Source organism: Protopterus annectens, chromosome 1.part2, assembly GCF_019279795.1.
Source record: "Protopterus annectens isolate FY-2018-M chromosome 1.part2, PAN1.0, whole genome shotgun sequence".
Lineage (NCBI taxonomy): Eukaryota > Metazoa > Chordata > Ceratodontiformes > Protopteridae > Protopterus > Protopterus annectens.
Genome location: NC_056727.1, coordinates 505611918 through 505636643, shown reverse-complemented (window position 1 = coordinate 505636643; position 24726 = coordinate 505611918). Strand labels below are relative to the sequence as shown.

At 40.3% G+C, this 24726-nt stretch overlaps 1 protein-coding gene across 1 annotated transcript in view; it reads right to left on the bottom strand.

Moving 5' to 3' along the window:
- The window catches only part of NPHP1 (nephrocystin 1), a 1368595-nt gene that overhangs the window by 673101 nt on the left and 670768 nt on the right, over nt 1-24726 (bottom strand). Inside the window, exon 9 of the mRNA XM_044057279.1 lies at nt 24178-24306. Within this exon, the coding sequence (XP_043913214.1) occupies nt 24178-24306 (129 nt within the window). The remainder of the gene's footprint in view (nt 1-24177; nt 24307-24726) is intronic.

Here is a 24726-nt window from a genome sequence, read left to right as displayed (position 1 = left end):
AGTTCGCAGATGACTGCAAACTGGGCACCATAATTGACTCTCCAGCTGACACGAGCATTCTTCAAAAAGGTCTCACAGAGACAGATAACTGGTGCCAGAGCCATGGCCTAAAGCTAAATGCCAAAAAGTGTATAGTCATACCCTTTGGTAAAAACAAAGTGCCCACAAATTACCACATAGGTGGTAACCCATTAAGTACAGAGGAAGCAATTAGGGACCTGGGAACTCAAGTTGATAGTAATCTCTCCTTCGACAACCACATTGCCAAAGTGGTTAGAAAGACCTTCTATATAGCCCACCTTATCATGAAAGGCTTCACATCTAGATCAAGGGAGGTCATCGTGCCCCTTTATTCATCCCTCATCAGGCCCATAATAGAATACAATGCTCCATTTGGGATGTACCTTACCCGACACCTGCAGCAACTAGAAAGACCCCAAAAGTACCTCACAAAGAGGATCAAGGGACTCAAACAGATGCCATATGCTGCTCGGTTAAAGAAACTCCGCCTCTACTCAGTTGCATACTGCCTACTTAGAGGCGATCTATGCCTGACATATAAAGCTATGTCCAACCCAGAATTAATGGACATGTTCCACCTCAAAAAAATCCAAATCCCTTAGAGCCACACGATCAAGGGACTTCAACCTCAGCACAGAAATAAATAGGACATGCTGGAGGAACAGATTCATAACCCAGAGGCTCCCTTCCCTCTGGAATAGAATTCCAGTCCATGTCAGGCAGAGCCCCTCACTGACTCTCTTCAAGAGGAATCTTGATGAGTGGATGGGGGATCGTAGGTTTACCCTGGGGATTACTTCTGTGTCACTACTAGACAGAGGCACGGTAAACTAACCTTAAATAGGGCACAGTAAACTCAAAATCAAAGGGTGGCGAAAGCCAATCACACTCTGGCTAGGCTTATAAATGCCCCAGGACAGATAGCCTAGTATGAACCTATGAACCTAAAAATAGGGACAAATTTCAAATATTCATCTTATAAACTTAGAAAATTGCTAGAATAAATAGTTTTGTGTTACTATGTACTTTCTGAATAATGTGTAGTCTGAAATTCAAATGCCTGTCAATTTTATTTATTTAACATTTGTTAAACAGGAAAGTTTGACTTGGAGCAAAAGCCAATTTTCAGCAGAGGCCCAAGGAGAAATACTGCAGACACATGTCTTTGTGACATGGGAGGACACCAGAGCAAACCCACACACAAACACAGGGAGGACATGCAGACTCCACACAGAAGGTACCCCAGCCAGGAATCAAACCAGAGAACTTCAAGCTGTGAGGCAACAATGCTACCACTGCACTACTGCACCATCAACTATCTAAGGAATTAAAAATTCAGAAACCACAGATTTTATGATGAACAGAACAGAACAAAATATGAGGCAAAAATCTGCAAAAGCTTGACAGATGGTGGGTAGGGAATTCAGGCTCTTGTTACCTGAACCCAGGGTACAGGGCTCAAGCCTGAGGTATTCTCTAACCACCACCAGCAGGTATCCTATAGCCAACAATATACATCTATAGCCACCAGTATACATCAACTGGGGCATTTTACACACACACACACACACACACACACACACACACACACACACACACACACACACATACCAATAAAATCCAAGTACCTCCAAAGTGGCTCTGCAAAACAAAGTCCAAACAGCTTCATCCTCATCTGTGTTTGCGCACGCTGGAATGCACACCTCCGGTTCCTGTTTGCGAACGTTCCAAGACTGCTGACCTTGCAGTCCAATCCCCTTCCAGTCTATGCGGTTAGCACTGTATAGACTTCTGGGGCATCACTAGTCTGCTGCCTTCTTCCTGAATCCGGACTGGTAAAGCAGTAGTCCAGATTCACTTTCTATGTTAGAAGTTATTGGATTGTACCACTGTGGTTTACAGCTGTGCGGGCTGCAATCCTGCAGTCCGATATCATGAGCCACCACTGTTTGAAACTGAAATTCCTTTTCTATTCTCTGAGAAGCATAACTGCCTCTGGACATCCAATTGGTGAATACTGGCTTATATTCTGCCCTTTTGTCATAGTTGGGGAAAAAAGACAGGTAGTTCAATAGACTGATTTAAAGGGCCTATATTATATGTTTGAAGTTTGAAAACTTTGAACTTTAAATAATCAAATTTAAATGTTCGAAGTTTCAAACATCGAATATATAATAAAAAAAACCGGAACTTACCTGACTAGTGTAGGCAGGGAGGCAAGCCCCCCCCTGCACCCCCCACACTCCCGCTCTTTAAATATACCAACTCTGCTGCACTGTAGTGCGGTCTCAGAGTTGGTATATTTAAAGAGCGGGGGTGGGGAGAGTGCAGGGGGGCTTGCCCCCTGCCTACAGCTGTTAGTTTTGGGGGGGGGGTTTATATATGTTCGAAGTTTTATAACTTTGAACATTTAAATTCGATATTTTAATGTTCGAAGTTATAAAACTTCGAACATATGATATAGACCCGATTTAAACTGGACTCAAAACATACTTTAGGCAGAAAGGAAGGATTAGATCTAAGAGAGACTCTGTCTTTGTGGAAAATAAAATAGGGAGGACGGATAGACAGAGCTTGCATTTCTGAAACCCTCCTAGTCGAAGTAATGGCTGTTAAAAACACTGTCTTCTATGATAAGAACTTTACTGTGCAAGAGGAAGCTGGCTCGAATTGGTGGTGGTGGTGGGGGGGGGTTAAAGCAGCCAGTACCAAATTTAGATCCCATGGAGGTGGAGGTTCTCTTATTGGAGGTCTTAATAGAAATGTACCTCTCAGAAAAGCTTTGCATAATCTGTGAGACATTATATTGGATCCCATGTCTCCTACTCTCCTATGTGGTAGTTCGATATGACAGCTAGTTGTACTCATATAGTGGCCGCAGCTGTACCTTGACTAAAGGTTTCTGCAAAAAATTCCAGAATTGTAGTTATAGGGGCTGTAAAGGGATCAATGTGATTTTTGTCAGCCCAACAAGAAAACTTTTTCCATTTGCTAGCATAAAGTTTTCTATTTGTAGTCTTGTGCGATGAAACTAGAATGTTACACACTGCTGGGTACATGTCTGGAAGCCTGGCTAAGATAGGAAGTGGAGAAACCAAGCTGTCAGCTTGAGGGTTTGAATAGAGGGATGGAGCATTCCTGATTGATGAGTCAGAAGATCTGGTACTGGGTCCAGGATCCAAGGCTCCTCCTGGAAATGGGGCCATAGGAAGGGGAACCATATCTGACGAGGCCAGTACGGAGCAATGAGAATTAAGAACTTTGGGTATTAGTGGAAATGGAGGAAATGCATAAAGTAGTCTCGGGGGCCAATTGTGAACAAGTGCATCCCTTGGTGACTCCCCTGGAGGGGGGATTAGGGCAAGATAATTGCTGCATTTGGCATTCATGGACATGACAAAGAGGTCACAGGAAGGCTGGCCCCACTTATGAAAAATTTGGTTCGCAATTTCCTGTTTCAGGGATCATTCGTGAGGCATAAGAATTGCCCTGCTTAATTTGTCCACTATCACTTTGTACTTTCCCGGGATATGAGTTGCGATCAGAAAACTTTGAGAAGATATTGCCCATTGCCATACTCTTTCAGCCTCTCGACAGAGGGGGTACGATTTGGTTCTGCCTTGTTTGTTGATATACCACACAATGGACATATCGTCTGTCTGAACTGCAATCGTACCTGATGGAAGAGAACTCTGGAATGCCTACAACGCCAGAAGCACCGCTCTCATCTCTAGGGCATTGATGTGCAAATGGTATTTGTGTTCCTGCCAAGTCCCTTGGACAGTCTGTCTCAGATAATGCCCCTCCCACCCTATCTGGGAGGCATCTGTGGTCACTGTAGCTACAGGCAGGGGAAGAACACAAGGTCTGCCTATAGTTGCCACCATTGTAGATCTTTCTTGCAGATATCCGTAATGAGGATCTTGTGTGACACGGGCAACTCCTGCATTGACCAGTGAGCAAAGAGTAGTCACTGTAACACTCTCATATGTAGACGTGCCAGTGGGACTAATGTTACTGCAGCTGCCATTGAACCCAGTACCTTGAGAACAAACTTTGCATGTACTTTCTTCTTCATGAGCAAGATAGATACTTGATGTTCCAGTGTTAGTATCCTTTCATGAGGCAGTTTTGCTACCATGCCTCTTGTGTTTAAGTCTGCTCCTATAAAGGTAATATGCTGTGAAGGCAGCAAAGCAAATTTTTCAAAATTTATAGTAATGCCTAACTCTGAACAGAGATGAATGGTAGTGTCCCTTGCCTTGGTCAGTAGATGCTCGGTGCTGGCGGTTAGGAGCCAGTCGTCTAAGTACAGAAACACCCGGAATCCTAGACGCCTCAGGTGAGCCATGACTACTGCCTTGCATTTGGTAAACACTCGGGGGCTGTAGTGAGAACAAAGGGCAGAGCTCTAAACCTTTAATGATTGGCTCCCAGCCAGAAGTGTAGATATCTCCTGGATCACCTGTCCATCTTTATGTGATAGTATGCATCCTGAAGATCTATTGAGCACATCTAATTGTCTTGTCCCAGAAAAGGGAGTATAGACTGCAGTGTTACCATACAAAACTTTGCTTTCTTTACTGACTTGATCAGTTTGCTGAGATCCAAAATTGGTCTCCAGTCCCCTGCTTTCTTTGGAACTAAAAAGAACCTTGGGTAAATTTCGGATCTGGCTTGGTCTACGGGGACTTCTTAAATGACTCTTTTTCTAGCAACCTTTGGATTTTTAGGGTTGCTTGATCCCTTTGACCGGGTGGTATGTCTCGGATGGAAATTGATGGAGGGAGTGGAAAAGAGAAAGGAAAATTGTATCCCCTGGATATGATCGACCGTACCCACTTGTCTTGAGTGATATTCAGCCAGGATTTTGGGTACAGTGATAATCTTCCCCCAACTGCCTCCAGAGGTGGACAGGCAGGCCTCCTTTCAGGAGTGCTGGAAGGGCCTGCTAGAGAATCTGTCTTTGTTGCCCTGATTCTGTGGACCTCCTCTGCCGTGAGGCGTCTTCCATTGTTATTTCCCCCTCTGCCCCTGGGGGAAAATTCACCACGTGCATCCAGTGAAGCTCTTTCGGACTTCTGGAACTACATTTTGCCGCCCTTCTCACCTTTGGGATAAGGTCTGGTAGGGACGGAGAAACGTACTCCCATGGCAGACAGAGTTTTGCCTTCTTGTTCGCACCTGGTAAGAGTCTCTTTTACTTTTGGCCTGAAAAAAGATGAGCCATCAAAAGGGGTATTAATAAAGGAAGACTTGAAGGGTTCAGCAAACTCAGATGCATCCAGGAATGTCTCGTCAGAGCTATCCCTGTGCCTGCTGCCCTACTTGCTCCATCGGCTGCATAGGAAATGAGACACATGGAGGAGGTTATTACAGAGTTTAAGGTTGCAAGCTGAGAGTTTACCTTGTCAGGCACCCCTACAGCTGTAGTACCCTGGATGGTATCCCCAGCTCCTTGAGGAGATCCCTCTGAAGTTGAGTAAAGTGGGATAAGTAATTCAGTGACCTAAGAGTAAAAGCTGCTGAAGAAAACATACGCTTCTTGTATCCGTCCATCATTCGAGACTCCTTATATAATTCCTTCATAGTGGCTGTTACCACCACCATAGCATCTACTGGAACATCTTTAGTCAGGAATTGTTTGTCATCTGGGGCTGTAATAAATTTTTTGGGCCTCTTCAGAACGGGTTCCACAGATTCTGGAGAGCCCCACACCTTTCAACTGACTACACCACGGAACTAGTAGAAAGGCAAAGACACCCAAGAAGTGAAGAGTCGAGATCCAAGTATACAGACTCATCTTCAGAAGGGAAGAGGGTCTTCCAGCCCCCTCTTTGCTTCAGGATGTCTAAGATGCCTGAAAAGGATACATCCTCAGAGGGTGACCGTGTGGACTCTTCTGAATCCTCTAAGTCCATATCCAATGTAACAGACTCAGGGGAGTCTAGATGTTTCCTCTTACAAGTCCTCTTCCGAGGGACCTTCACAGAGGGATACTCTGGGGAGGTTTCAGAAGAGAGTGTTTCACCCATTGGGGCATCCTGGGACATTGGTTCTCTACGCTTGGGCTGGAGGGATGGTGTAGAGGTTCACACTGGTCCTTTTGGGAGAAGAGTAGCTGGAGCCAAGGGTGGAGCAGTCTGGGGGGACAGCACATTCCTCATCACTTTGAAGGCATCACGATCACTCCTCATCACTTTGAAGGCACCACGATCCTGGCCTAAGAGAGCCTCCGTCTCCAAGGAACTGGGAGATCTCCCCCGTGCCAAGAAGGATGGCTCTGAGCCTGATGTGGGTGCCAAACACACCTGCGCTAAAGCCCCAAGAGGAAGAGTCAGATCCTACAAGGGTCTGATTCGACTCTCCTCCCCGGAACTGACGAGGGAGTGTCGGCTCCCAGATCCCTCGATGGAAGACAACATTGAAGAGATTGGAGTGGAAGTCAGGACCGAGACACCAGCTGTGGTTTTTAGACCCGACAGTTCCATCAGAAGGACCTCCAGGCACTCCAGCTTCGAAATCATCCGAGTTGGAGGAGGAACAGAAGACAAGGCAGATATGGTTGTCAGCTCCACTTCCTTCTGGGCTGGGCTCAAAAAAATTTTTGCCAAGGCAGGTGTCCGAAGTAACCTCTTAATCACCCGCTCCACATCATCGTCCGAGAGACTTCTGGAAGACCAAGAGGAAAGGGTGGAGGATATATGGCTACAAGCCACCGACTGTAGAAGAGGTGACTGTGGCACCAAATGGACCAGTTCCAAGGATGGTGACCGGCTCCTTTTTTGGCTCCAAATCGGCTCCGACAAAGCTGGTGAAGTCGATGGAGACTTTGACTTCTCAGTCCCGACAACCTTCGTAGCCAAAGCAATATGTTTCTCTGGTTTCTTAACTGGCTCAGAAACAGGAGCCATAGAAGCAGATTTATAGTGGACTTAGCGGATTTAGAGGCCTGATTCCCTTTGATGGCCACATCAAAAGGTCCCTTCAATAAACCCCTGACAATAAGTTTATTTTTGCGTTCCTCCATGACCCTGGAGCTGAAACCGTGGCAGATGGAACAGGAATCCTGCAGGTGAATGTCGCCTAAACAGTAAACAAAACTAGCATTCCCATCAGTCAAAGACATCTTTTGTGTGCACGAATCACACTTCTTAAATCCAGATTGTTTAACTTCCTTTGCAGAATCTTTAGACATGCTTTGGATTAGTCAACAACAACAATCAACCAGTACTATGAAAAAGAACGCTTATCAAAAGGTGCAGCCTTAACAGAGTACATTAAGGCACAAAACACAATTATCAGAAAAAGAAGTTGTTGTTTATTTATTTTTTAATATATAGGGGGGGGACGCTAGAGGAGAGGTCTCTAACTTAAATGACGATCTCCTCTAGCCCGAGGAGACGTCTCTTAACTTAAACAACGAAACCTCAGAAAAAGGGAAGTAAAAAAGGGGAAGGGAGCCCTCTAACTAAAAATGGGCTAAAATAAAGGGGGCAAAAACGAATCCTTGAACTTAAACGGATTAGTTCAGGACAAACAGAAAGTTAGACGAGGATAGGATAGAAGAGGCCTGAGACAACAGCAGCCCATATAACCAATGCTAAAAAACCAGCGAAAAATAAACAGTAAGCACTTAAACTGCCAAGAGGAAGCTACTTTGCAATGAACTAGAGAAATTTAATGTTTTTACTCCAAGAAGATAGAAAAATATAAACATACATCAAAGACGTAGCCTGAGACAGTGAAAAGCAATCCCAAACCAGCAAGTGGCAAATGAGATCTGGGTAACTGTCGCTAGGCATCATGGGATAGTGTATAGCCTGAAGCCAGTAAAAGCTCTTGAGCTTTACTATGTGGCAGAGTCAGAACCGATGCTCGGTTCTGAACCCAACCATCAAGAATGAAGGCGAGATGGGACAACACAACATCAAAAGTTAGAACCAGCATACTCTGCTCAGCTAACCACAAAAATGAAACACACATAAGAACAGGGTGAAAGATAACCCTCCACTTACTCCAAAGGCACACAAAATTTAAAAAAAAATCACAAACCAGTACTATAAAATACTTAAACTTATACAGAGAGATACACAATGATATCAGCAGTCTACGAACATCACCACATAAACAGAAGGACATATACGCACTCCTAAGTCCTTACAAAAACAACCAGCATCAAGTGAAGAAATTGCAGTTAGTCTAATATACTGCCCATCGGTCAGCACACACATGCCGCATATGTCCAATACATTTGGAAGCTGTCTGCTGATGGTCACAATGGTAAAAAGATACTACTCAAAGGAGGAGTTTGCAAAAACAATGGCATTACTTAAATAGATAAGTAACTTCTTGTTTTTAAAAATGGCACTATATGATAGCAATAATCCACTTCTGGGTGTGAGTAACATTTGCTTACCCCTTTTTTGTTAGATCACTCAAGCTTCATCCAAATGATCAAATCTTTGACTACAGATGATGGCTAATTTGAAAACATCTTTCATGAGACAAATTTCAAAGCCACCAAAACAGCAAGTCTGAACGAGGAACAAGAAACTTGTTAATCATGATATTTAGATCACAAGAAAGGGAAAAGCTTTACAAAAGGGGAGAAGGATGCAGAGCACTTTGGTTGAACTGCAAAGCCAGTCAGGTAATAATCTTGCCTCCAGTAAGTTGTGATGAGAAAAAATGCCATAGACTTGTTCCTTGATCATGGAACACCATAGTGTCTAACAGAAATTAAGATCACCTGCAAAATGACCAAATAAGGTGGCAATGGATACCACTCCACCAGAAGTGCAAACTTCATCCACTAGAAGACATTTGATACTGGAATGTTTCCTGGAAGGCTCATTTACCTCTGAGATTTTGGCCAGAAGCTCCATTAAGAGCAAGAGGTCTAAGTTAGAAGTCAGGTCCTGACAAGAAGCTAGCTGTCACCTCAAAGGAATGTGATTTTCTTGATTTGTCTAGGGATAGTTTTCTGCAAAGCCAGGGACCTGACAACCTGGAAATACACCCTCCTCACTTACCACAAGGCAAAGAGAATAAGTTCTGATCTTTCCTCTTGAATTTTATGATGAGGCACAAAATCAGAGGGCATGGGCAAGGCATACAGAAGTCTTCTCTGCGGTGGAAGAGAAAGCATATCCCCCAATCAACTCCTCCTTATTCTGCTGAATTAAGCAGAACACAGGGGAGGCATTCTCCGGAGTGGCAAACATGTCAGTCTTGAGAGTGACATACTCTTAGAGTCTAACCAAAAAGGATGCCCAAATTCTTTGCTCCAGGGAAGGACTGGAGGTATTACTTAGGGATTCTGCTAGCATATTCACCTCCCCAGTGGTATGCTCACTTCCAAGGCCCAGTACCAGAAAGATTTACTAGCTGTCTGTGCATGGGTGCAACTGTGTGCTGCTTTGTTTGTCTACATACCAAGTCACATACTGTTTATCTGGCTAAAGTTAAAAGGGCTAAACTGTCTGCAGAAATAAGAAGAAGCAGGAGTGAAAACACAGAAATTACTCCAATGAAAGGGCAGTCTCTAAGGCACTTTGAGGGCAGAGCCTGGGCCTGATCCTAGGTTTTCTACAGATACAGCTTAGATTCCAAGCAGAGCCCTTGTTGAAGGAGGACCTCAGAGCTCTAACACATAGCTGAACATGACCACAGCTAATTCCCACTGGTTCTTGGCAATGGCTCTCCAAACTGCAACAAACATAGCTCTTAATATTCCCGAATTAACCAGGAGCTCCCGTTTTTAAGCTTAAATAAGCTTACTTTCCCGAGTGCCCGGTTTGGGTGCAAGTACACCTGTGATCTACAGTAAAGCATGCTCTGTTCTGGCTGTAGACATCTCAGCCAATCAGAGTGTTGCTTCACTGCACCTGTTTTGCATGCAGCCAGCCAGCATGCTTCGATCATTTCCTCATTTTCCTGTATTATGCAAAGTGGAACTTAAGCGGCTGCAGCGGACCTGGCATGGATGGAGGGCTCAATTAGGTCTGTTCAGTCTGCATATCAAGGCAGCATCGGGAAGGTAGAAGGCTACCAATCTCTGGGGATTGAGTGAGCTACTTGTAGAGAAGAGAAACAGTTGAATATCGTTCATTCACTCATGCCATAGTTGGATGGATACTTTGCGCTCTTGAGAGAAGAACTAAATATCGTTCGTTCATCTATGATCGAGGGACATTGAGAGGGGGAATTTTATAGCTCCAGCTTGCTGTGGTGGTTCATCGTTTCTGTTCGTGCCTGTGGGTGTGTGGAATTGTTCCCGGGAGGTTTGTGGTCTGTGGTTTGTGTTTTCTCCTTTTCTGTCACTGTGTGAGTTTGATCCAATTGAAGATTTTATTTTCAGACAGTTCAATAACAGGTAAGTAAGCTGCTCTACAAAAATAGTCATAGAAATGTAGGTTTATGTGTGGGGTACGGAGGGAGGGTTAAGTTTATCATGGCGAGAGACCTTCTGGCTTACATAAAAGATTAAAACAATACTAATGAAACAGTGTAAGAAACTTCTCTGTGAGGAAGATTTTCAGTCCATATATCTCTAGTTAATCACTGTATATTAATCAGATCAGACAATAGTAGTAGAAGTAGGGATCTTAAACTCATCTTAAGTCAAAACAAAATAAAACAAAAAATAATAATAGAAAATATATAATTGTACAGCATTACTAAGTATTCAAAAGTAATCCAAGCAAGGCAGGCAGTCTTGTTTCCAGTGGAAAATCCTTTATTAAGTAATACATTTCTCACAAGCTTTTTAAATATATATATATATATATATATATATATATATATATATATACTATTTATCAGGCAAGGGAGTGGTTTATTGTGCTGTAAAACAAAGTGTTATTGGTACACATGTTAAATTCACATCCCTTCCCCCATCAGTGTGACATTCGAGCTGGTCCTGCCCTACTTAGTAGTTGTCATAATAATATAACCCTTATGTACTTTAAATAAAATTTATAATGATGTGGTACCTCTTATTTAACCAGATTATTAAGTAGATTATTAAGTCTGTGATTTTATCAAAGACAATATACTACATGGCTGGAAATATATCAACCTTAGTCCATTTTGCAATCAAAAATATATATAAATATATACATATACATTTTGCATGTAAAAATCTGTTTCTATTTTCATAACCTATTGTTAACAAAGATCGCTTTCGTCCTTCTAGACTTCTTCAGGTCTGTGTACAAGAACCCTAACAACTATCTATAAAAATATATATATATATATATATATATATATATATATATAATTGTATAATTAGTTAGTATTGTTATTACACATAATTTTGAATAAAGTGGAAAAAAAAGAACCAGAAAAAGAAAAATAAGAAAAAATGTATGTATGATGATGGAAACAAAATATATACACTTAAATTACAACTGATTTAAAATGGTATTTAAAACCAACTGGTAGAACAAAATAAAAATAAAAAATAGTCATAAAATAAAATTAGTCATGCAAACAATGTGGCAATTTTCTAAGTTCCATTGCACTTTTAACTGAACAGTAGTAGTTTAGTCCAGGCTTCCTAAAAGAGTTCAGCTTTAATTGCCACATGAGTTCATGTTTCTCCAGAATATTCGGGATGTCTCCTTCAAGATCACCCATGTCTATGTGAGCCAGGATTTGGAACTTAAAACATGTGTGCCTTTTATGAAGCGAAAGGTGTTCGGCTAGTGCATTATTTTCACATCCAGAGCGGATTTCTGACAGATGACATGAAATCGTACACTTGAGTTTATTTACAGTCTTGCCCCCATAGAATACATCACATTCATTGCACTGTGCCCTGTAAATTACTTTTCTATTGTTACAGTCACCCTCTGCACTGGTTTTAATGATTTTCTTTAAATAAGGGCAATAAAAACTACCAACTTGCTGTATAAATATACAGAATGTACAATTAGTTTCACATCTTTTAGTGCTTCTCTCATATGGTCTATGTTTAAATTCAACAAAACTTCTAATGTTCCTGGCCTTCCTATAAACAAAGATGAGGCCTCACCTAAGATGTTAATCAGAAAAGGGTTTCCTGTGACAATGTTGCAGTTTTCTTCAATAACATTTTTGATACTGTGATAATCCGAAGTGTATGTCAGGATGCAGCTATTTTTGCATTTGTTATTCTCTGTGGAATTACTTAACATTCTTCTACTGGGGAGGTTGAGTAAAGGTGCTTCAATCCTTTTCAGTTCTATAATGTTTTTTAACATCTGACGTTCATAGCTTCTCACTAGAAAATCATTCTCTACGTTGTTCAGGTTTCTCAGAAATGGTTCCATCTTTGTGGTAATTCTAGCTAATCTATAGCCTTGGGACTTCACTACATTATACTTGTTTTTTTGTAGGATGTAGACTTTTACTGTGGAGTAATAAGTTAACCCTCGTTGGTTTTCTGAATAGATCAGTGGTGATTCCGTTATTGTTGGTGTCCTTGGAAATCTGCATATCTAAGAAAGTGGTTGAAGTATAGCTATGGGAAGAGGTAAACTTCAGGAAGGGGGTTGTTTGATTGAGGTAAGTGATAAAATCTCCAAGCTGCAAGGTGTCACCTTCCCACACAATAAAGATGTCATCAATAAAACGTAAATAGCATGTGATATGCTGCATGTAGTCTGTGTTGTTTAACACAAAGTCTTACTCCCATTTGCCCAGGGCTATGTTAACTATGCTGGGAGCCATGGCATCCCCCAATGCTATACCAGTTTTTTTGTTTGAATTGTTTGCCATTGAAAGTAAAGAAATTGAACTCCAGCACAAGATTAATGAGCTTGCTTAACTTTTGCAGTTGTGCCTGTGTACCTTGATTATGTTTCTTAAAAGACTCCACAGCTGCTGTTATACAGTAATTGTGAGGGAGCACTGTATACAAGGATTCCACATCAATAGTTAATAAAATACTGTCAGCTTCCACTGTATTGTTTTTTTTATTTTCCTCAGAAAATCCATTGAATCTCTTATGTATGACTTATTCTTTTCTGCTAGAGGTTTCAGCAAGTAATCAAGGTAAATGGCTGTGGCTGCAGTAAGGGAACCTCCACTTGCTACCACTGGTCTATAAGGTGGGTCTTCGCTGTTCTTGTGTGGCTTTGGTATTCCAAAAAAGTAAGGTAAACCTGGGCATGGGTTCCATAAATAATTATAAAGATTTTCAGTAATAAGTTTTTCTTCCCATAATGTAGTGAGACTAGTGTTCCATAAATCATACCCTCTGTTTATGTCATCCATGGTAAATAACTCATAAAATCTGTTATCCTCCAGCATGTTCTCTATCTTTTGGTTGTAGCTAGTGGTATCAGTCACAAGTATACCTCCTCCCTTGTCTGCCTTCATTATACATCTGGATTTATCATTGCCTAGCTCAATCAATGCTTTTCTTTCTCCCTGTGTTAAGTTATAAAGTTTTTTCTTAGGAGGTTTTTTAAGCAGTTTCCTGATATCCATCTCACATTTCACTTCAAAAGCAGCTAGTGTTTGATGTAGTGGTGGACAACATCTGCTAGACCTTTTTATAGTTTCATCAATAGGCTTATTTTCAATGTCATTACTTTTGCCATGAAACTGTACCCTTAAGTTGAGCTTCCTTACAAACATTTTTAAGGTCTATCAGTACCCGAGCAACCTCAATCCTGCAGCTTGGTACAAAAGTAAATCCTTTGGACAACACATTTTTTCCTCTTCAGTCAGTGCTTTAACAGAGTGGTTCCAGATAAGTGGAGCACCTGTTATTGTGGCACCTGTTATTGTGGCTGGTTCCTCCGTCTAAGCCTGGGACCTGGGTTGTAGTCGGGGTTCCAGTCGGGATTGCTCATGTATTGTATTTCCCTCACCCCTGTCCACTGTTTGGTTCTCCTGTCTCCCTGGGGGGGTTCGTGGATAGAGTACGAGACCTCTGGAATTCCTCCTCTGCTTTCTGGAATCTCAGTGTGTACTAATGACTAACTTTAATTTGTTGGAGAACTAGCAGCAGTAACAATCTATGCTAGTACCTTATCCATGCAAGAAACATTGCACAGAAGTGAATTAAAATGTCTGGAAACCATGACAGGTTGCGGCTGCAATTAGTATTATTTATTTTGCAAATGCTGCTAAATCCTGCATTCCAAAGTTGTGAGTTAGCTCAGAAGTTTTGTACCTGTGTAAGCCATGTTTCATTAGTAATCATATGAACTGCCCAATGAAGCAAACACCGCACTGGTGGGAAGATAAGACAAAGTGCAGTGCTTAATTGACAATTGCAGCTGGTGTGGGCTCTGCAGTGCTGGCTGCACTTTCTCATTAATTTTCTTTCAGACTGCATAGCAAATGTTTATTTGTGTCTTTCGGCTTTTCCCGGTTAGGGGTCGCCACAGCGGAACTCCGGTCCGCTAATGATTGGCAGTAGATTTTTACGTACTGGCCTGCCGGGCCTAATGCACAACCTTCAACGAAGGAACACCCATTCATGCATGTCACTACACAGAAGATGCTCTAACTGAGAATCGAACAGGCAACATCTAACTCTGAGGCGACAACGCTACCGCAGCACCACCACCGCAGTCTAGACTGCATAGCAAATGATACACAAATTTACCCTTAAACTGCAGTTAAATCCTACTGGGACAATACAAAGAGGCTTCTGTTATTTCTCTTTGTAGGTTTGCACTCATTAGAGTTAGTCATTCTGGAACCAGAATCTAATCAAGACAGAATGTTCAGCACTAGAAACACTATTTGCTCTAACGTTTGCACCACTAGTTAGTTCTCCCTGCTGCATGCACGTGTTAGTTTGTGTATTTTCTGTATCCATATAATCGTTTGCTGTGCTGCTACTCGTTACTGTGATTGGCTTAAGAACTTCTGGCTGACATAAAAGACTGAAACAATACTAATGTCTAATGTTAATTAGTCAGAGAACTAGCAGCATAATCTATGTTAGTACCTCATAATCTTTGTGATTGTGTATAGCAAATGTGAAAGTATAGATATGAAGTCTTTAGTGGATGTAAGGAGTTTTTGCTGCATAAAGTATCTATGTAACAAAGTTGATTTTGCAGTGTTCGTGTTAATCCTGCTAATTAATTTACTTTGTGTTAAATGGTATATTTTTTATAGACCTTGGTTCCAGCTTTCTTGTGCATTGTCTCTCAGTTTTTACAAGTGTTTTAAGCAGTAGGCTTAATCAAGGTACCAGTTGTAGTTGCATGAGTAGCCAGTTTAGAGCAGCCAGTTGTTGAAGAATTACTTGCAGCTATTACTTAAGGGGAAAGGCTGACATATTTTTTTCACTAGTAGCATAAGTCTGACTATTGTGTAAAGACTGGCCTGTTATGAAAAAAAATAAGAGTTCTTATTGATGCAGTCAGAGTTACAATTTTCTTCCTTGAGCAAGGTTTTGGTGAAGAACTTTAGGGTTGTTTTGATGCATCCCAAACTCAGGTGCATAGATTAGACCAAACAAACCAAACATATTAGTCATAGGTGATTCCATCGTGAGACACACAGATGTCTCTTTCACCAGGCTGGATATGGAAAAGGTCATGATCAGCTGTCTGTCAGGTGGTAGAATCTACCATATCACACATGCACTCAAGTCTGTCAACAACAGGTACTGTTATGACTCTGTCATAGTCCATGTTGATGTGAACGACTTGAGACATACCTCTCTGGACTGTATGGAGAGAGACATGACTAAGATCTTGGATTACATGTCTCAGGCAGGTACATCCCTGGTATTAAGCAGTATTTTACCTTCACCTAGGATGATGCCTCAGTACAAACAGAAAATGATTAACTTCAATAATTGGCTTTGTTTCTGGTCTCATTCTAAGGAGATCCAGTATCTGTCAGCCTGGGATGAAATGATCGACAGACCTCGATGATCTGCCAGAGCTGGTCTTCGTCTGACACCTGGGATTTCGGCTACTGGCTAAACTCTTGCCACCCCATAACACCTTTTTTAGGCAGTGTCTCAACCTGTTAGTGCAAGAAATCTGGACAAAGCCTGACAAAATGGGGGGGGGCAATGGCCCAAAAATAGGGGCAGATTTCAAATATTGCTGTTATAAACTTAGAAAGTTGCTAGAGTAACAGGGTTTGTGTTAACATGCATTTTCTTAAATATTTGAAGTGTGAAACTCGTGTATGTCATTATTTAATAACTTCTATACTCAGATCATCCCAGTCATTTATCAGAAAACCATAAATTTTATGAAAATACACCAAAAATATGAATCAAAAAAATCTGGACATTCTGCGAAACTCTGGATAGTTGTGAGGTATGGAGAGTGGAAAGGAGGCTGGCATGAAGCTGCTGGGATCAGGAAAAGACAAGTTTTTCGGCTAGCCTGATAATTAATTTTGCTTTTTTTTTCTTTCTTGACTTGTGTTTATGTGAGTGTGTGTTATTTATTCATCTGTTTCCTTCTTAATGGCCCTGGAATGATGTCCTTCTTGCAGCATGCAGACTTTGTCCACACAGTGATTAAGGGATTTACTTAAGGATCTTTGAAATGTTGCTAGATGAAGCAAAGCAGTTCAAGTGTGCTTCTCATAATATGTTGTATCAGTTGAGCCTTTTTAAGTCCATGTAGTACGTGAAAATGTAAGTGCTTTTAGTATGCTTATGAAGATGGGTGGAAAGTAAGGTCTGTCTGCTGTCAGTATGCCTGTAACACATAGAACAAGTGCAGTTAACAATGTTCTAATTTAATAATTGATGACCTATGCAGAGAGCAAATTCTTGAGAGTAATAAGATGACTGCCGTGTATATCGCAGAGTTAATTTTTTAGATCTTTGTGCTTTACGGGTTACAGACATTGCAGAACCACAACATAATCTGTGTCTGCCTTCTGGAAGTGATATCACAGAGCTGTTTTGTTTCCCTCCTCTGCATTTTATTTTTGTTTATTTTTAACTAAGTATGCTTGCTCACATTTTCTGTGGTGGTTGTGGTTGTCAGAAAATATGAATAGTTTAATGTAAGGATAACAGTACATTGAATGATAATGCTTTACAGTGATCAATCGTGCCCTTACTGAATGGCATTTTTTCGGGTGACTTGCTTACCTTGTTGCCGAAATAATACTGCATCTTATTTAGCAGTTTTCGTGAACAATGGATTACTAATTTGCTAGTGTCATGATGAACTTGTTGAAAAACTCTTGATCAACCTCTGGTTACTGTCTCTACATTTTAAATTCTGCTGACAGTGGGGCTGTGGCCAACAACTGAATAAAGCAAACAAAATAAGGTTTGGGACTGTTGATCATCATGTACTATTAACAAAAGTTATACTCCTGTGACTTCCCTAGCAAGGCTATTTATTGCTCCTAAAAGTTATTTCATATTGAAAACATCTGGTCAAATCCAAAAATAACGGGGGAGGGGAGTGACAAATTTTAAGTATTGCTCTTATGAAATAAAGTTGCTAGAATATGAAACTGAAATGGTTGTCATTATTTATTGAATTCAGTCCTCACTGATTTGCCACAAAAGTCATGAAAACCATAACTTTTAAGAGGAACAGACCAAAAATATGGGGTAAACATTTGGAAATTCTATGAAAATCTGGACAGCTGAAGTATGGACACAGTTGCTGGCGAAACTGGCACAGTAATAGAGGTTCTGAGTTGATTCACACGAGTGCCCTGATTTCTGGCAATAACAACTAGGTTGATGCTCTGTAGAATCGTATCCATGATTTGTCAGTTTTATAACATGTTCCTTGTCTGCACTTGCTGTGTGCATTATAAATCATTTGTAATAATGAGCTTTCTCTTTGGCCTCTAATGAATCATTTGCAATAAGCATTTTCTTAGACATGTTATGAATCATTTGCAATAATGAGCTTTCCTTGGAAATGTTATGAAACATTTGCCGCAATGGCCTTTCTCTTGGGTCTCTTACGAGTCATTTGCAGTAAGCATTTTCTTAGACATGTTATGAATCATTTGCAACAATTACCTTGGGTGCATTGTGAATTATGTGCATTAATGTCGTTTTCCTTGGATCCATAGTCAGTTGCAGTAATGAGATTTTCCTGAATATGTTATGATAAATTTGGAATAATTTTTTCTTGGATGCATTGAGTAATTTGGAATGTTTTTTCATGGATGCATTATTGATTTCCAATAATGCTTACTCACATTTTGAGTATGTGCGGTGCTGTGTATTACTCAGTCATACTGAGTTGCACATATGTTTAGAGGTTTCTAGACTGGATTCTCATCTTTTATCCGAATCATTAATTTTCTTCAGAAGCAAAGGCATGGCTGAATCACAGAACAGCATGGTACAAGCCACAATGGAAGGTGGTGCAACGCAAAGTTTCTTGCACTGTTGTAGTGCAACAACTCGGAAGGGTATGAATTTTTTTGACTACTGTTTGTCATCATACCAGCATTGTTTACTGTAAGTAAAAGTGTAGCGTCACGGCATATCTGTTAATTACCTTGAAGCCTTCTAATTACACCACCCTTTTTTTCTTCTCTGAAGATGCTGCCTCTGAAAAGAAGAAGCGAATGACCATATTCCAAAGTAGCTGGAAGGTTACCTTTGACTGGGTAATGGAAAGCAGGCGTGGTCCAGGCTATGTATTTTGCAGGACTTGTGCTACTAATATTAATGTCGGACATGGAGGGAGGAATGATTTGCAGTGGCATATGGACACTGAGAAGCACATGAAAAGCACCAAGCATTCGACTGGGAGGAAGACGACAATAATGTTTGCCACTCAGCAAACCAATGCTAAAGTTCTGAAGGCTGAAGTATCCTTTATGGGCCTACTTGCTAAACACAACTTGCCATTTACGACTGGGGATCATTTCCTGAAGTACATGAAGAAGTACTGCATGGATCCAGAGGTGGTACAAAAAATGACCTGTGGACCAACAAAGGCTGCTTGCATTTTAAGAGATGTAATGGGGCCAAAGTATCAGCAGAATGTTGAACAAGCTTGTCAGAAAGTGCCATACTGTTTTGTACCTCAACCAAAGTACAGATATGGGGGATGACAAGTTGCTTGTGATTTTACTTGTTTTTTTTTTTTTTACCATGCCACTGGTAAAAATGTTATAAGATTCCTTGATATGCCTGCTTGTATAAGTGGAACTGGAAAAGCCATTTATGACTGTGTAATGGAGACTCTGAGCAAGTTTGACATTCCTGTGACCAACATGGTGGCTTAGTCATCAGACAATGCTGCATCCATGATTGGCAAGCGGAACTTGGTGCTACTCAGATTAAAAGAAGTTAATCCATATATTTTCAATATGGACTGCTAGTGCCACATTGCAGATTTATGTATCAAATCTGATCTAAAGGCAATGGCTGTACCTGTAGAGGAAGTGATATCTGACATTTATTGTCACTTTTCCAGCAGTGCACAGCGTCAGCAGAAGCTGAAGGAATCTGCACTGTTTGTGGATATTGAACCTTTCAAAATTATCTTGTATGTCCCCACTCAATGGCTGAGTTTGGCAAAAGTCATAAAAAGAATGCTTGTCTTGTGGTCCGCCTTGAGATCATACTCCTTGTCATATGAACCACGGTCTATTAAAGCGGATCTAACAGCTGACAGATGGCAGAGCCATGATATCAAGCTGGCATTCTTCTTCCTGTAGTATGCCATTGAACCACTGCATAACTTCAGTATGCTAATGCAAACCAGGGAAAGCAAATTGCTCACATTGCATAATGAGATCCACAAAGTACTGCAGGCAAATGCTAGTAGGGTACTGAAACCACCAATTGCAAGGCAGTTTTTGGGCAATATACGCAGTATTGACGCAATTCTTGAACTGCAGGACAACATCTTAGAAGACGGCAAAATTCGTATTGGTCCTGATGCCGAAATATATTTGGATGAAAATTCGGATGATATCAGGGATACTACAGTGGAGCAGAAACTATTAAAGAGAGCCAAACCATTTTACTCTGCAGTGCTACTAAAATGAAAAAGCGTTTCCCTGAAAAAGATCCCCTGCTGCAGAACATGGCCAGTTTATTGGATCCAGCTATGAAACTGCAGCTTTCTGCAACTGTGATAGCAAATATTGGCACTCATCTCGGTTTTTGTAGTTCACGAATGGAGTGATGCAAACTGATAGATGAGTTTTCAGTATATCAGATGACTGACATATGGATGTGACACATCTATTTTTTAAAGTACTGGTCAATGGTGCTTGGGAGCCCTCCAGTTCAAGCCCTCCCAACTTTTCAAAAGCTGATGAGAAGTGTTCTCTGTTTGCCACACTCAAACAGTGAAGCAGAATGGGCATTCAGCATGGTTCGCAAAGTATAAACTGAGCTCAGACAGTCACTTGACCCAAAAACATTAAACTCTTTATTAGCAATAAAGATGAACAAGGACAATGACTGCTACTGTGTAAAACATCCTAAGGACAATGACTGATACTGTGAACGAGGACAATGACTGGTACTGTGAACGAGGACAATGACTGCTACTGTGTAAAACATCCTAAGGACAATGACTGCTACTGTGAACGAGGACAATGACTGCTACTGTGAACGAGGACAATGACTGGTACTGTGAACGAGGACAATGACTGCTACTGCGTCAAACATCCTAAGGACAATGACTGGTACTGTGAACGAGGACAATGACTGGCACGGTGAATGAGGACAATGACTGCTACTGTGTCAAACATCCTAAGGACAATGACTGGTACTGCGTCAAACATCCTAAGGACAATGACTGGTACTGTGAACGAGGACAATGACTGGCACGGTGAACGAGGACAATGACTGTTACTGTGTCAAACATCCTAAGGACATGCTGGAAACAGCAATACAAGCAACAGCTGCTTACAACAAAGAACATTCCTCCACGGCATCAGCTGCAGAAACTACCTCTGCCTGCCAAGATGCTGAAGTTGAATCAGTAGTCTGAATGTACTTGCCTTATTCCATGTATTGCTTCCGTTCCATATAAGCACCATTTTTTAAGGGTATTTGTGAGGGGGGGGGGTGAGCTGAACATGTCTGACTTTAATTTTATACAGTTTTCTGAAAAATATGAATAATCCTCTATTTTGACATGTCAATGTATATAATTCTCTAATAAAAATGTTTAAAATGATGCCCTGTGATTGTGTAATTGAATGAATGGGTGGGCATGTCCATTAATGCACTTATTTAAATATGCATATCTTATGTTAATGAGGTGTCCCTGAATGTCCCTGATTTTAAGGTCCTTTGTCCCTGAATCTCTGATCTGGAGGTTGAGAGGTATGGTAACAAATATGGAGAACTGCTCCCCCAAGAAGGTACATGACAAGTAACAGGGCATGTGGCTGCTCAATCAGTGAGGCTGCCCTCCATGTTTCAGCTGGGACAGCCAGAGAAAGGGCTAAATTGTTTGATGTCTGGGGACCTTCCTCATCCTATAAGACAGCTGTTTCCATAAAGAAGTGCGTGGCTATATAAGAAAACGGTGGTATCCAAGTGCTTTCCAAGAGACTATCAACTTTAGCCAATGCCTACTTTCTTCTTCTGATGTTCCTCCACTAGGTCCTGAAAGACATTCCCACAGAGGTTTTCTTCCTAGAATGTAACAAGACTAGTTTGCCTTGTGACAGGGTGAAGTAAGCCCAGTGCAGATGGTTGCTTGAATAGGGAGTGTCAAGCTAGCCAGAATAATAATAATAAAAAAAAACAGATGTTACTTCCAATGTAAAGAACGGCTGCAAAATAAAGATATAGGACTGTGATTACACAACAAAATATGGCAGTTTCAGGCCACAAAACAACAGGGTCAGCTCTACATCCTGCTGGAAAGCTCATGGGAACAGTGAATGACGTGCACAACTGGATACCAAGAAAGAGAAAATGCAGGACCTAGAGGAAAATAGAGCAGTTTTATGGACAGAGGCATTACAGGCACATAAAGCAATCTAAGAAACAGACTAGGTAATCAAATATTAGAAAAGCAAACTGAACAATTCAGAACACTGGTCCAGTTGGAAAATCCTAAGACTACTGGGAATAGATGAGTGGATCATGGACTGAGAAATGGAAGTCTCCCTAACAACATTACTAAAAGAGATATTTGACCAAAAGTAGCTAGTAGCTATGAAAAACACACAGAAAGGAAAGCAACAAAGAAAGGAAAAGTTTGTCAATGCATGGCAAGCATAAGCATGAGCTCATTCAAACTGAAAAAATAAAATTATTCAGAAAACCAAAGCACTAAAAACAATAGCATTCAGATGTATGTTTACTAAATCATATATCATCTCTAGGATGTATTATTGAGACAATGGAAAGCACTTGTACCACAATGGTGCAGTAAAGTCCACAGCTGGACAGGCTGCCACAGAGGAAGTAATTCAAATCTCCCAAAAGACATGGTATAGGACAGCTAAAGAAGAAGACAGTGTGCAAGGGGATGAGATCAGCAAATAAAGGTCAATCAGAGAAGAATCAGCACATGGTAAGACATCTACACCTGACAAGTCACAGAGCACAAAAATGAGGAGGAAGAGGCAGAGAAAGAATCAAAAGGAAATCCATGGAGTTAAGAAAACCAAAATAAACAAAGAAGGCAAATGACAGGAATGCAAGAAGGTCAAGCGGCATGCCACGAGGAACAAAATATAACAGCAAATTACAAAGAATAAGATGATTCATGAGGGATAATAAAAAAGGAAAAAAACAGCAAAGAAGGTGGAAAAGAGAGAGGGAGAGAGAGCACTCAAGGGACACAGCTGAATTTTGCTGGTCAACATGTGTTTGACAGAAACTGGACAAATGTATTTTTATTTTATGCATTTATTTATTTGTTGATCAAGAAGGTTCTTTGGTCCTTGGACACAATAATTGTAGTTAAAAAGGTTGTCTTTATTGTCACAGTTACACAATTCACAGTACTGGTGTTATCGTCAAACAATTCACAGTAGTGGTGTTATCGTCAAACGTAATAATTACAGTCTGATAACAATCTTTAATCCCTATCACAACACGTCCACCTGATTTTTTTGTTAAGAGTATATATTACAGTGAAAACATTTATAACCTCACAGAAATAGCTTACAGTCATTGTATTTTAACCATATTTCACAAACAATAACAGCATCAATCTTATGCAAATGTAGAAAATTTTCCAATAAAAAACTTTTTTTTACTAATGCTCCTAGCAATTACAAGCAGCACAGATAAATCAAATTTTACTATCTGTAAAATATTATACTTCTGAGCTGAAAAAATTCTGTCACGTGTTAGTCAAGCATTACAATATATCTTCTGGAAAAATTATCTTCCCTTATCTTGAGTAGTGAATTCCATCATATAAATATTCTTGTCCCCAAAATAAAGTTTGGATGCTGTACACAAACTGTGCTAACTGCACAAGTGCAAACATGTTCAGTAACTCCAGATTTACTATTAATAATAGTAAGGAAATCATCTACCTTTTGACAATTGCAACACAAATCTCTAACATTATCAGGTGTTACCTTTATGAATACCCAGCATTTAGAACAATGGATAAGATACTTCTGTTTCAGCAGATCATTAATAGCATATTTGTTTAAAGAATCCATTCTCAACCACAAACAAAGAATTTTAAAAGAAAAAAAACTGAAACCAATGACAATAGGTTTAAAGAAATAAAAACAATTAGTGATTTAAGTCAAACCATGTGAGAAAAATCACACAAGCAATACACAAATAAATATTAAATTAAGGAAACTAGAGCAATATCTGATTAAGTTACTTGTTAAAGCCAAAACATAGGCAAACTGAGGTTGTGGGAATCAAAGCTAGGATTACAACTGGTTCCAGATCTAGTAAAACACAGTGTTAAACCTCTGCATAAATGTTGTGAAAATAAAATCACAGGCAAGGATCACAAACCAAAAGCCCCAAAGGACACTTATTGCAGAAATTCTGCTATGAAGCCAGTTATACTAGCAAGTCAAGTAATACTTAGTCCAGCTGCTTATCAGCTCAGATAATTATGTCTGATTATTCCAAATGAGATTAATAAAAATCCTAATGTGAGGAAGGGGATAAATGTAAAATGCAACAATTATGTACCAAAGTGATATAATCAGAAGACTACAATATCATAATTTTGCCAGTCATTTCATATAACAATAATGAAATGCAACAGCACTTACCTTACTACCATCAAATACACAGAAACGAACATGTCGACTCAAGACATCAATGCTTGTTCCAGGTAAAGGAATATTCTTACAACTCCATAATATTAATAGCAGCATTACACGCGTGGGTCTAGCTCGAATCTATGAAAAAAATGAATACAAAGGATATAAAAATATTAAACTACTGGCAGAGTAGAATACTGGTAGTGGTGATGATGATGCATGGAAATGTCAATAATAATAATAAACAAGGCATGCTATATTACTTGGGTATCATTCCTTAAGGAAACAGGGATTTTAGTACTAGAATGCTTATGCAGGTAAAAAGTTTATTCAGCAGCAAAATCCATATATAGCCGCCTCTTTACCTGCATGGCATTTGCAGACAGTTTCCTTCCCACCAGCAGACTCATAAAAGCAGCTAGTAACAAAGGTAATCTACTCTGAATTATAGAAATAGAAATGTGTTCTCAGACTTAGGGTTTCAAACCCTAACTTTTATAAATCTATACGTGACTATAATACTTTTCATCACATTACCTTTGCACACAGTTACAAATG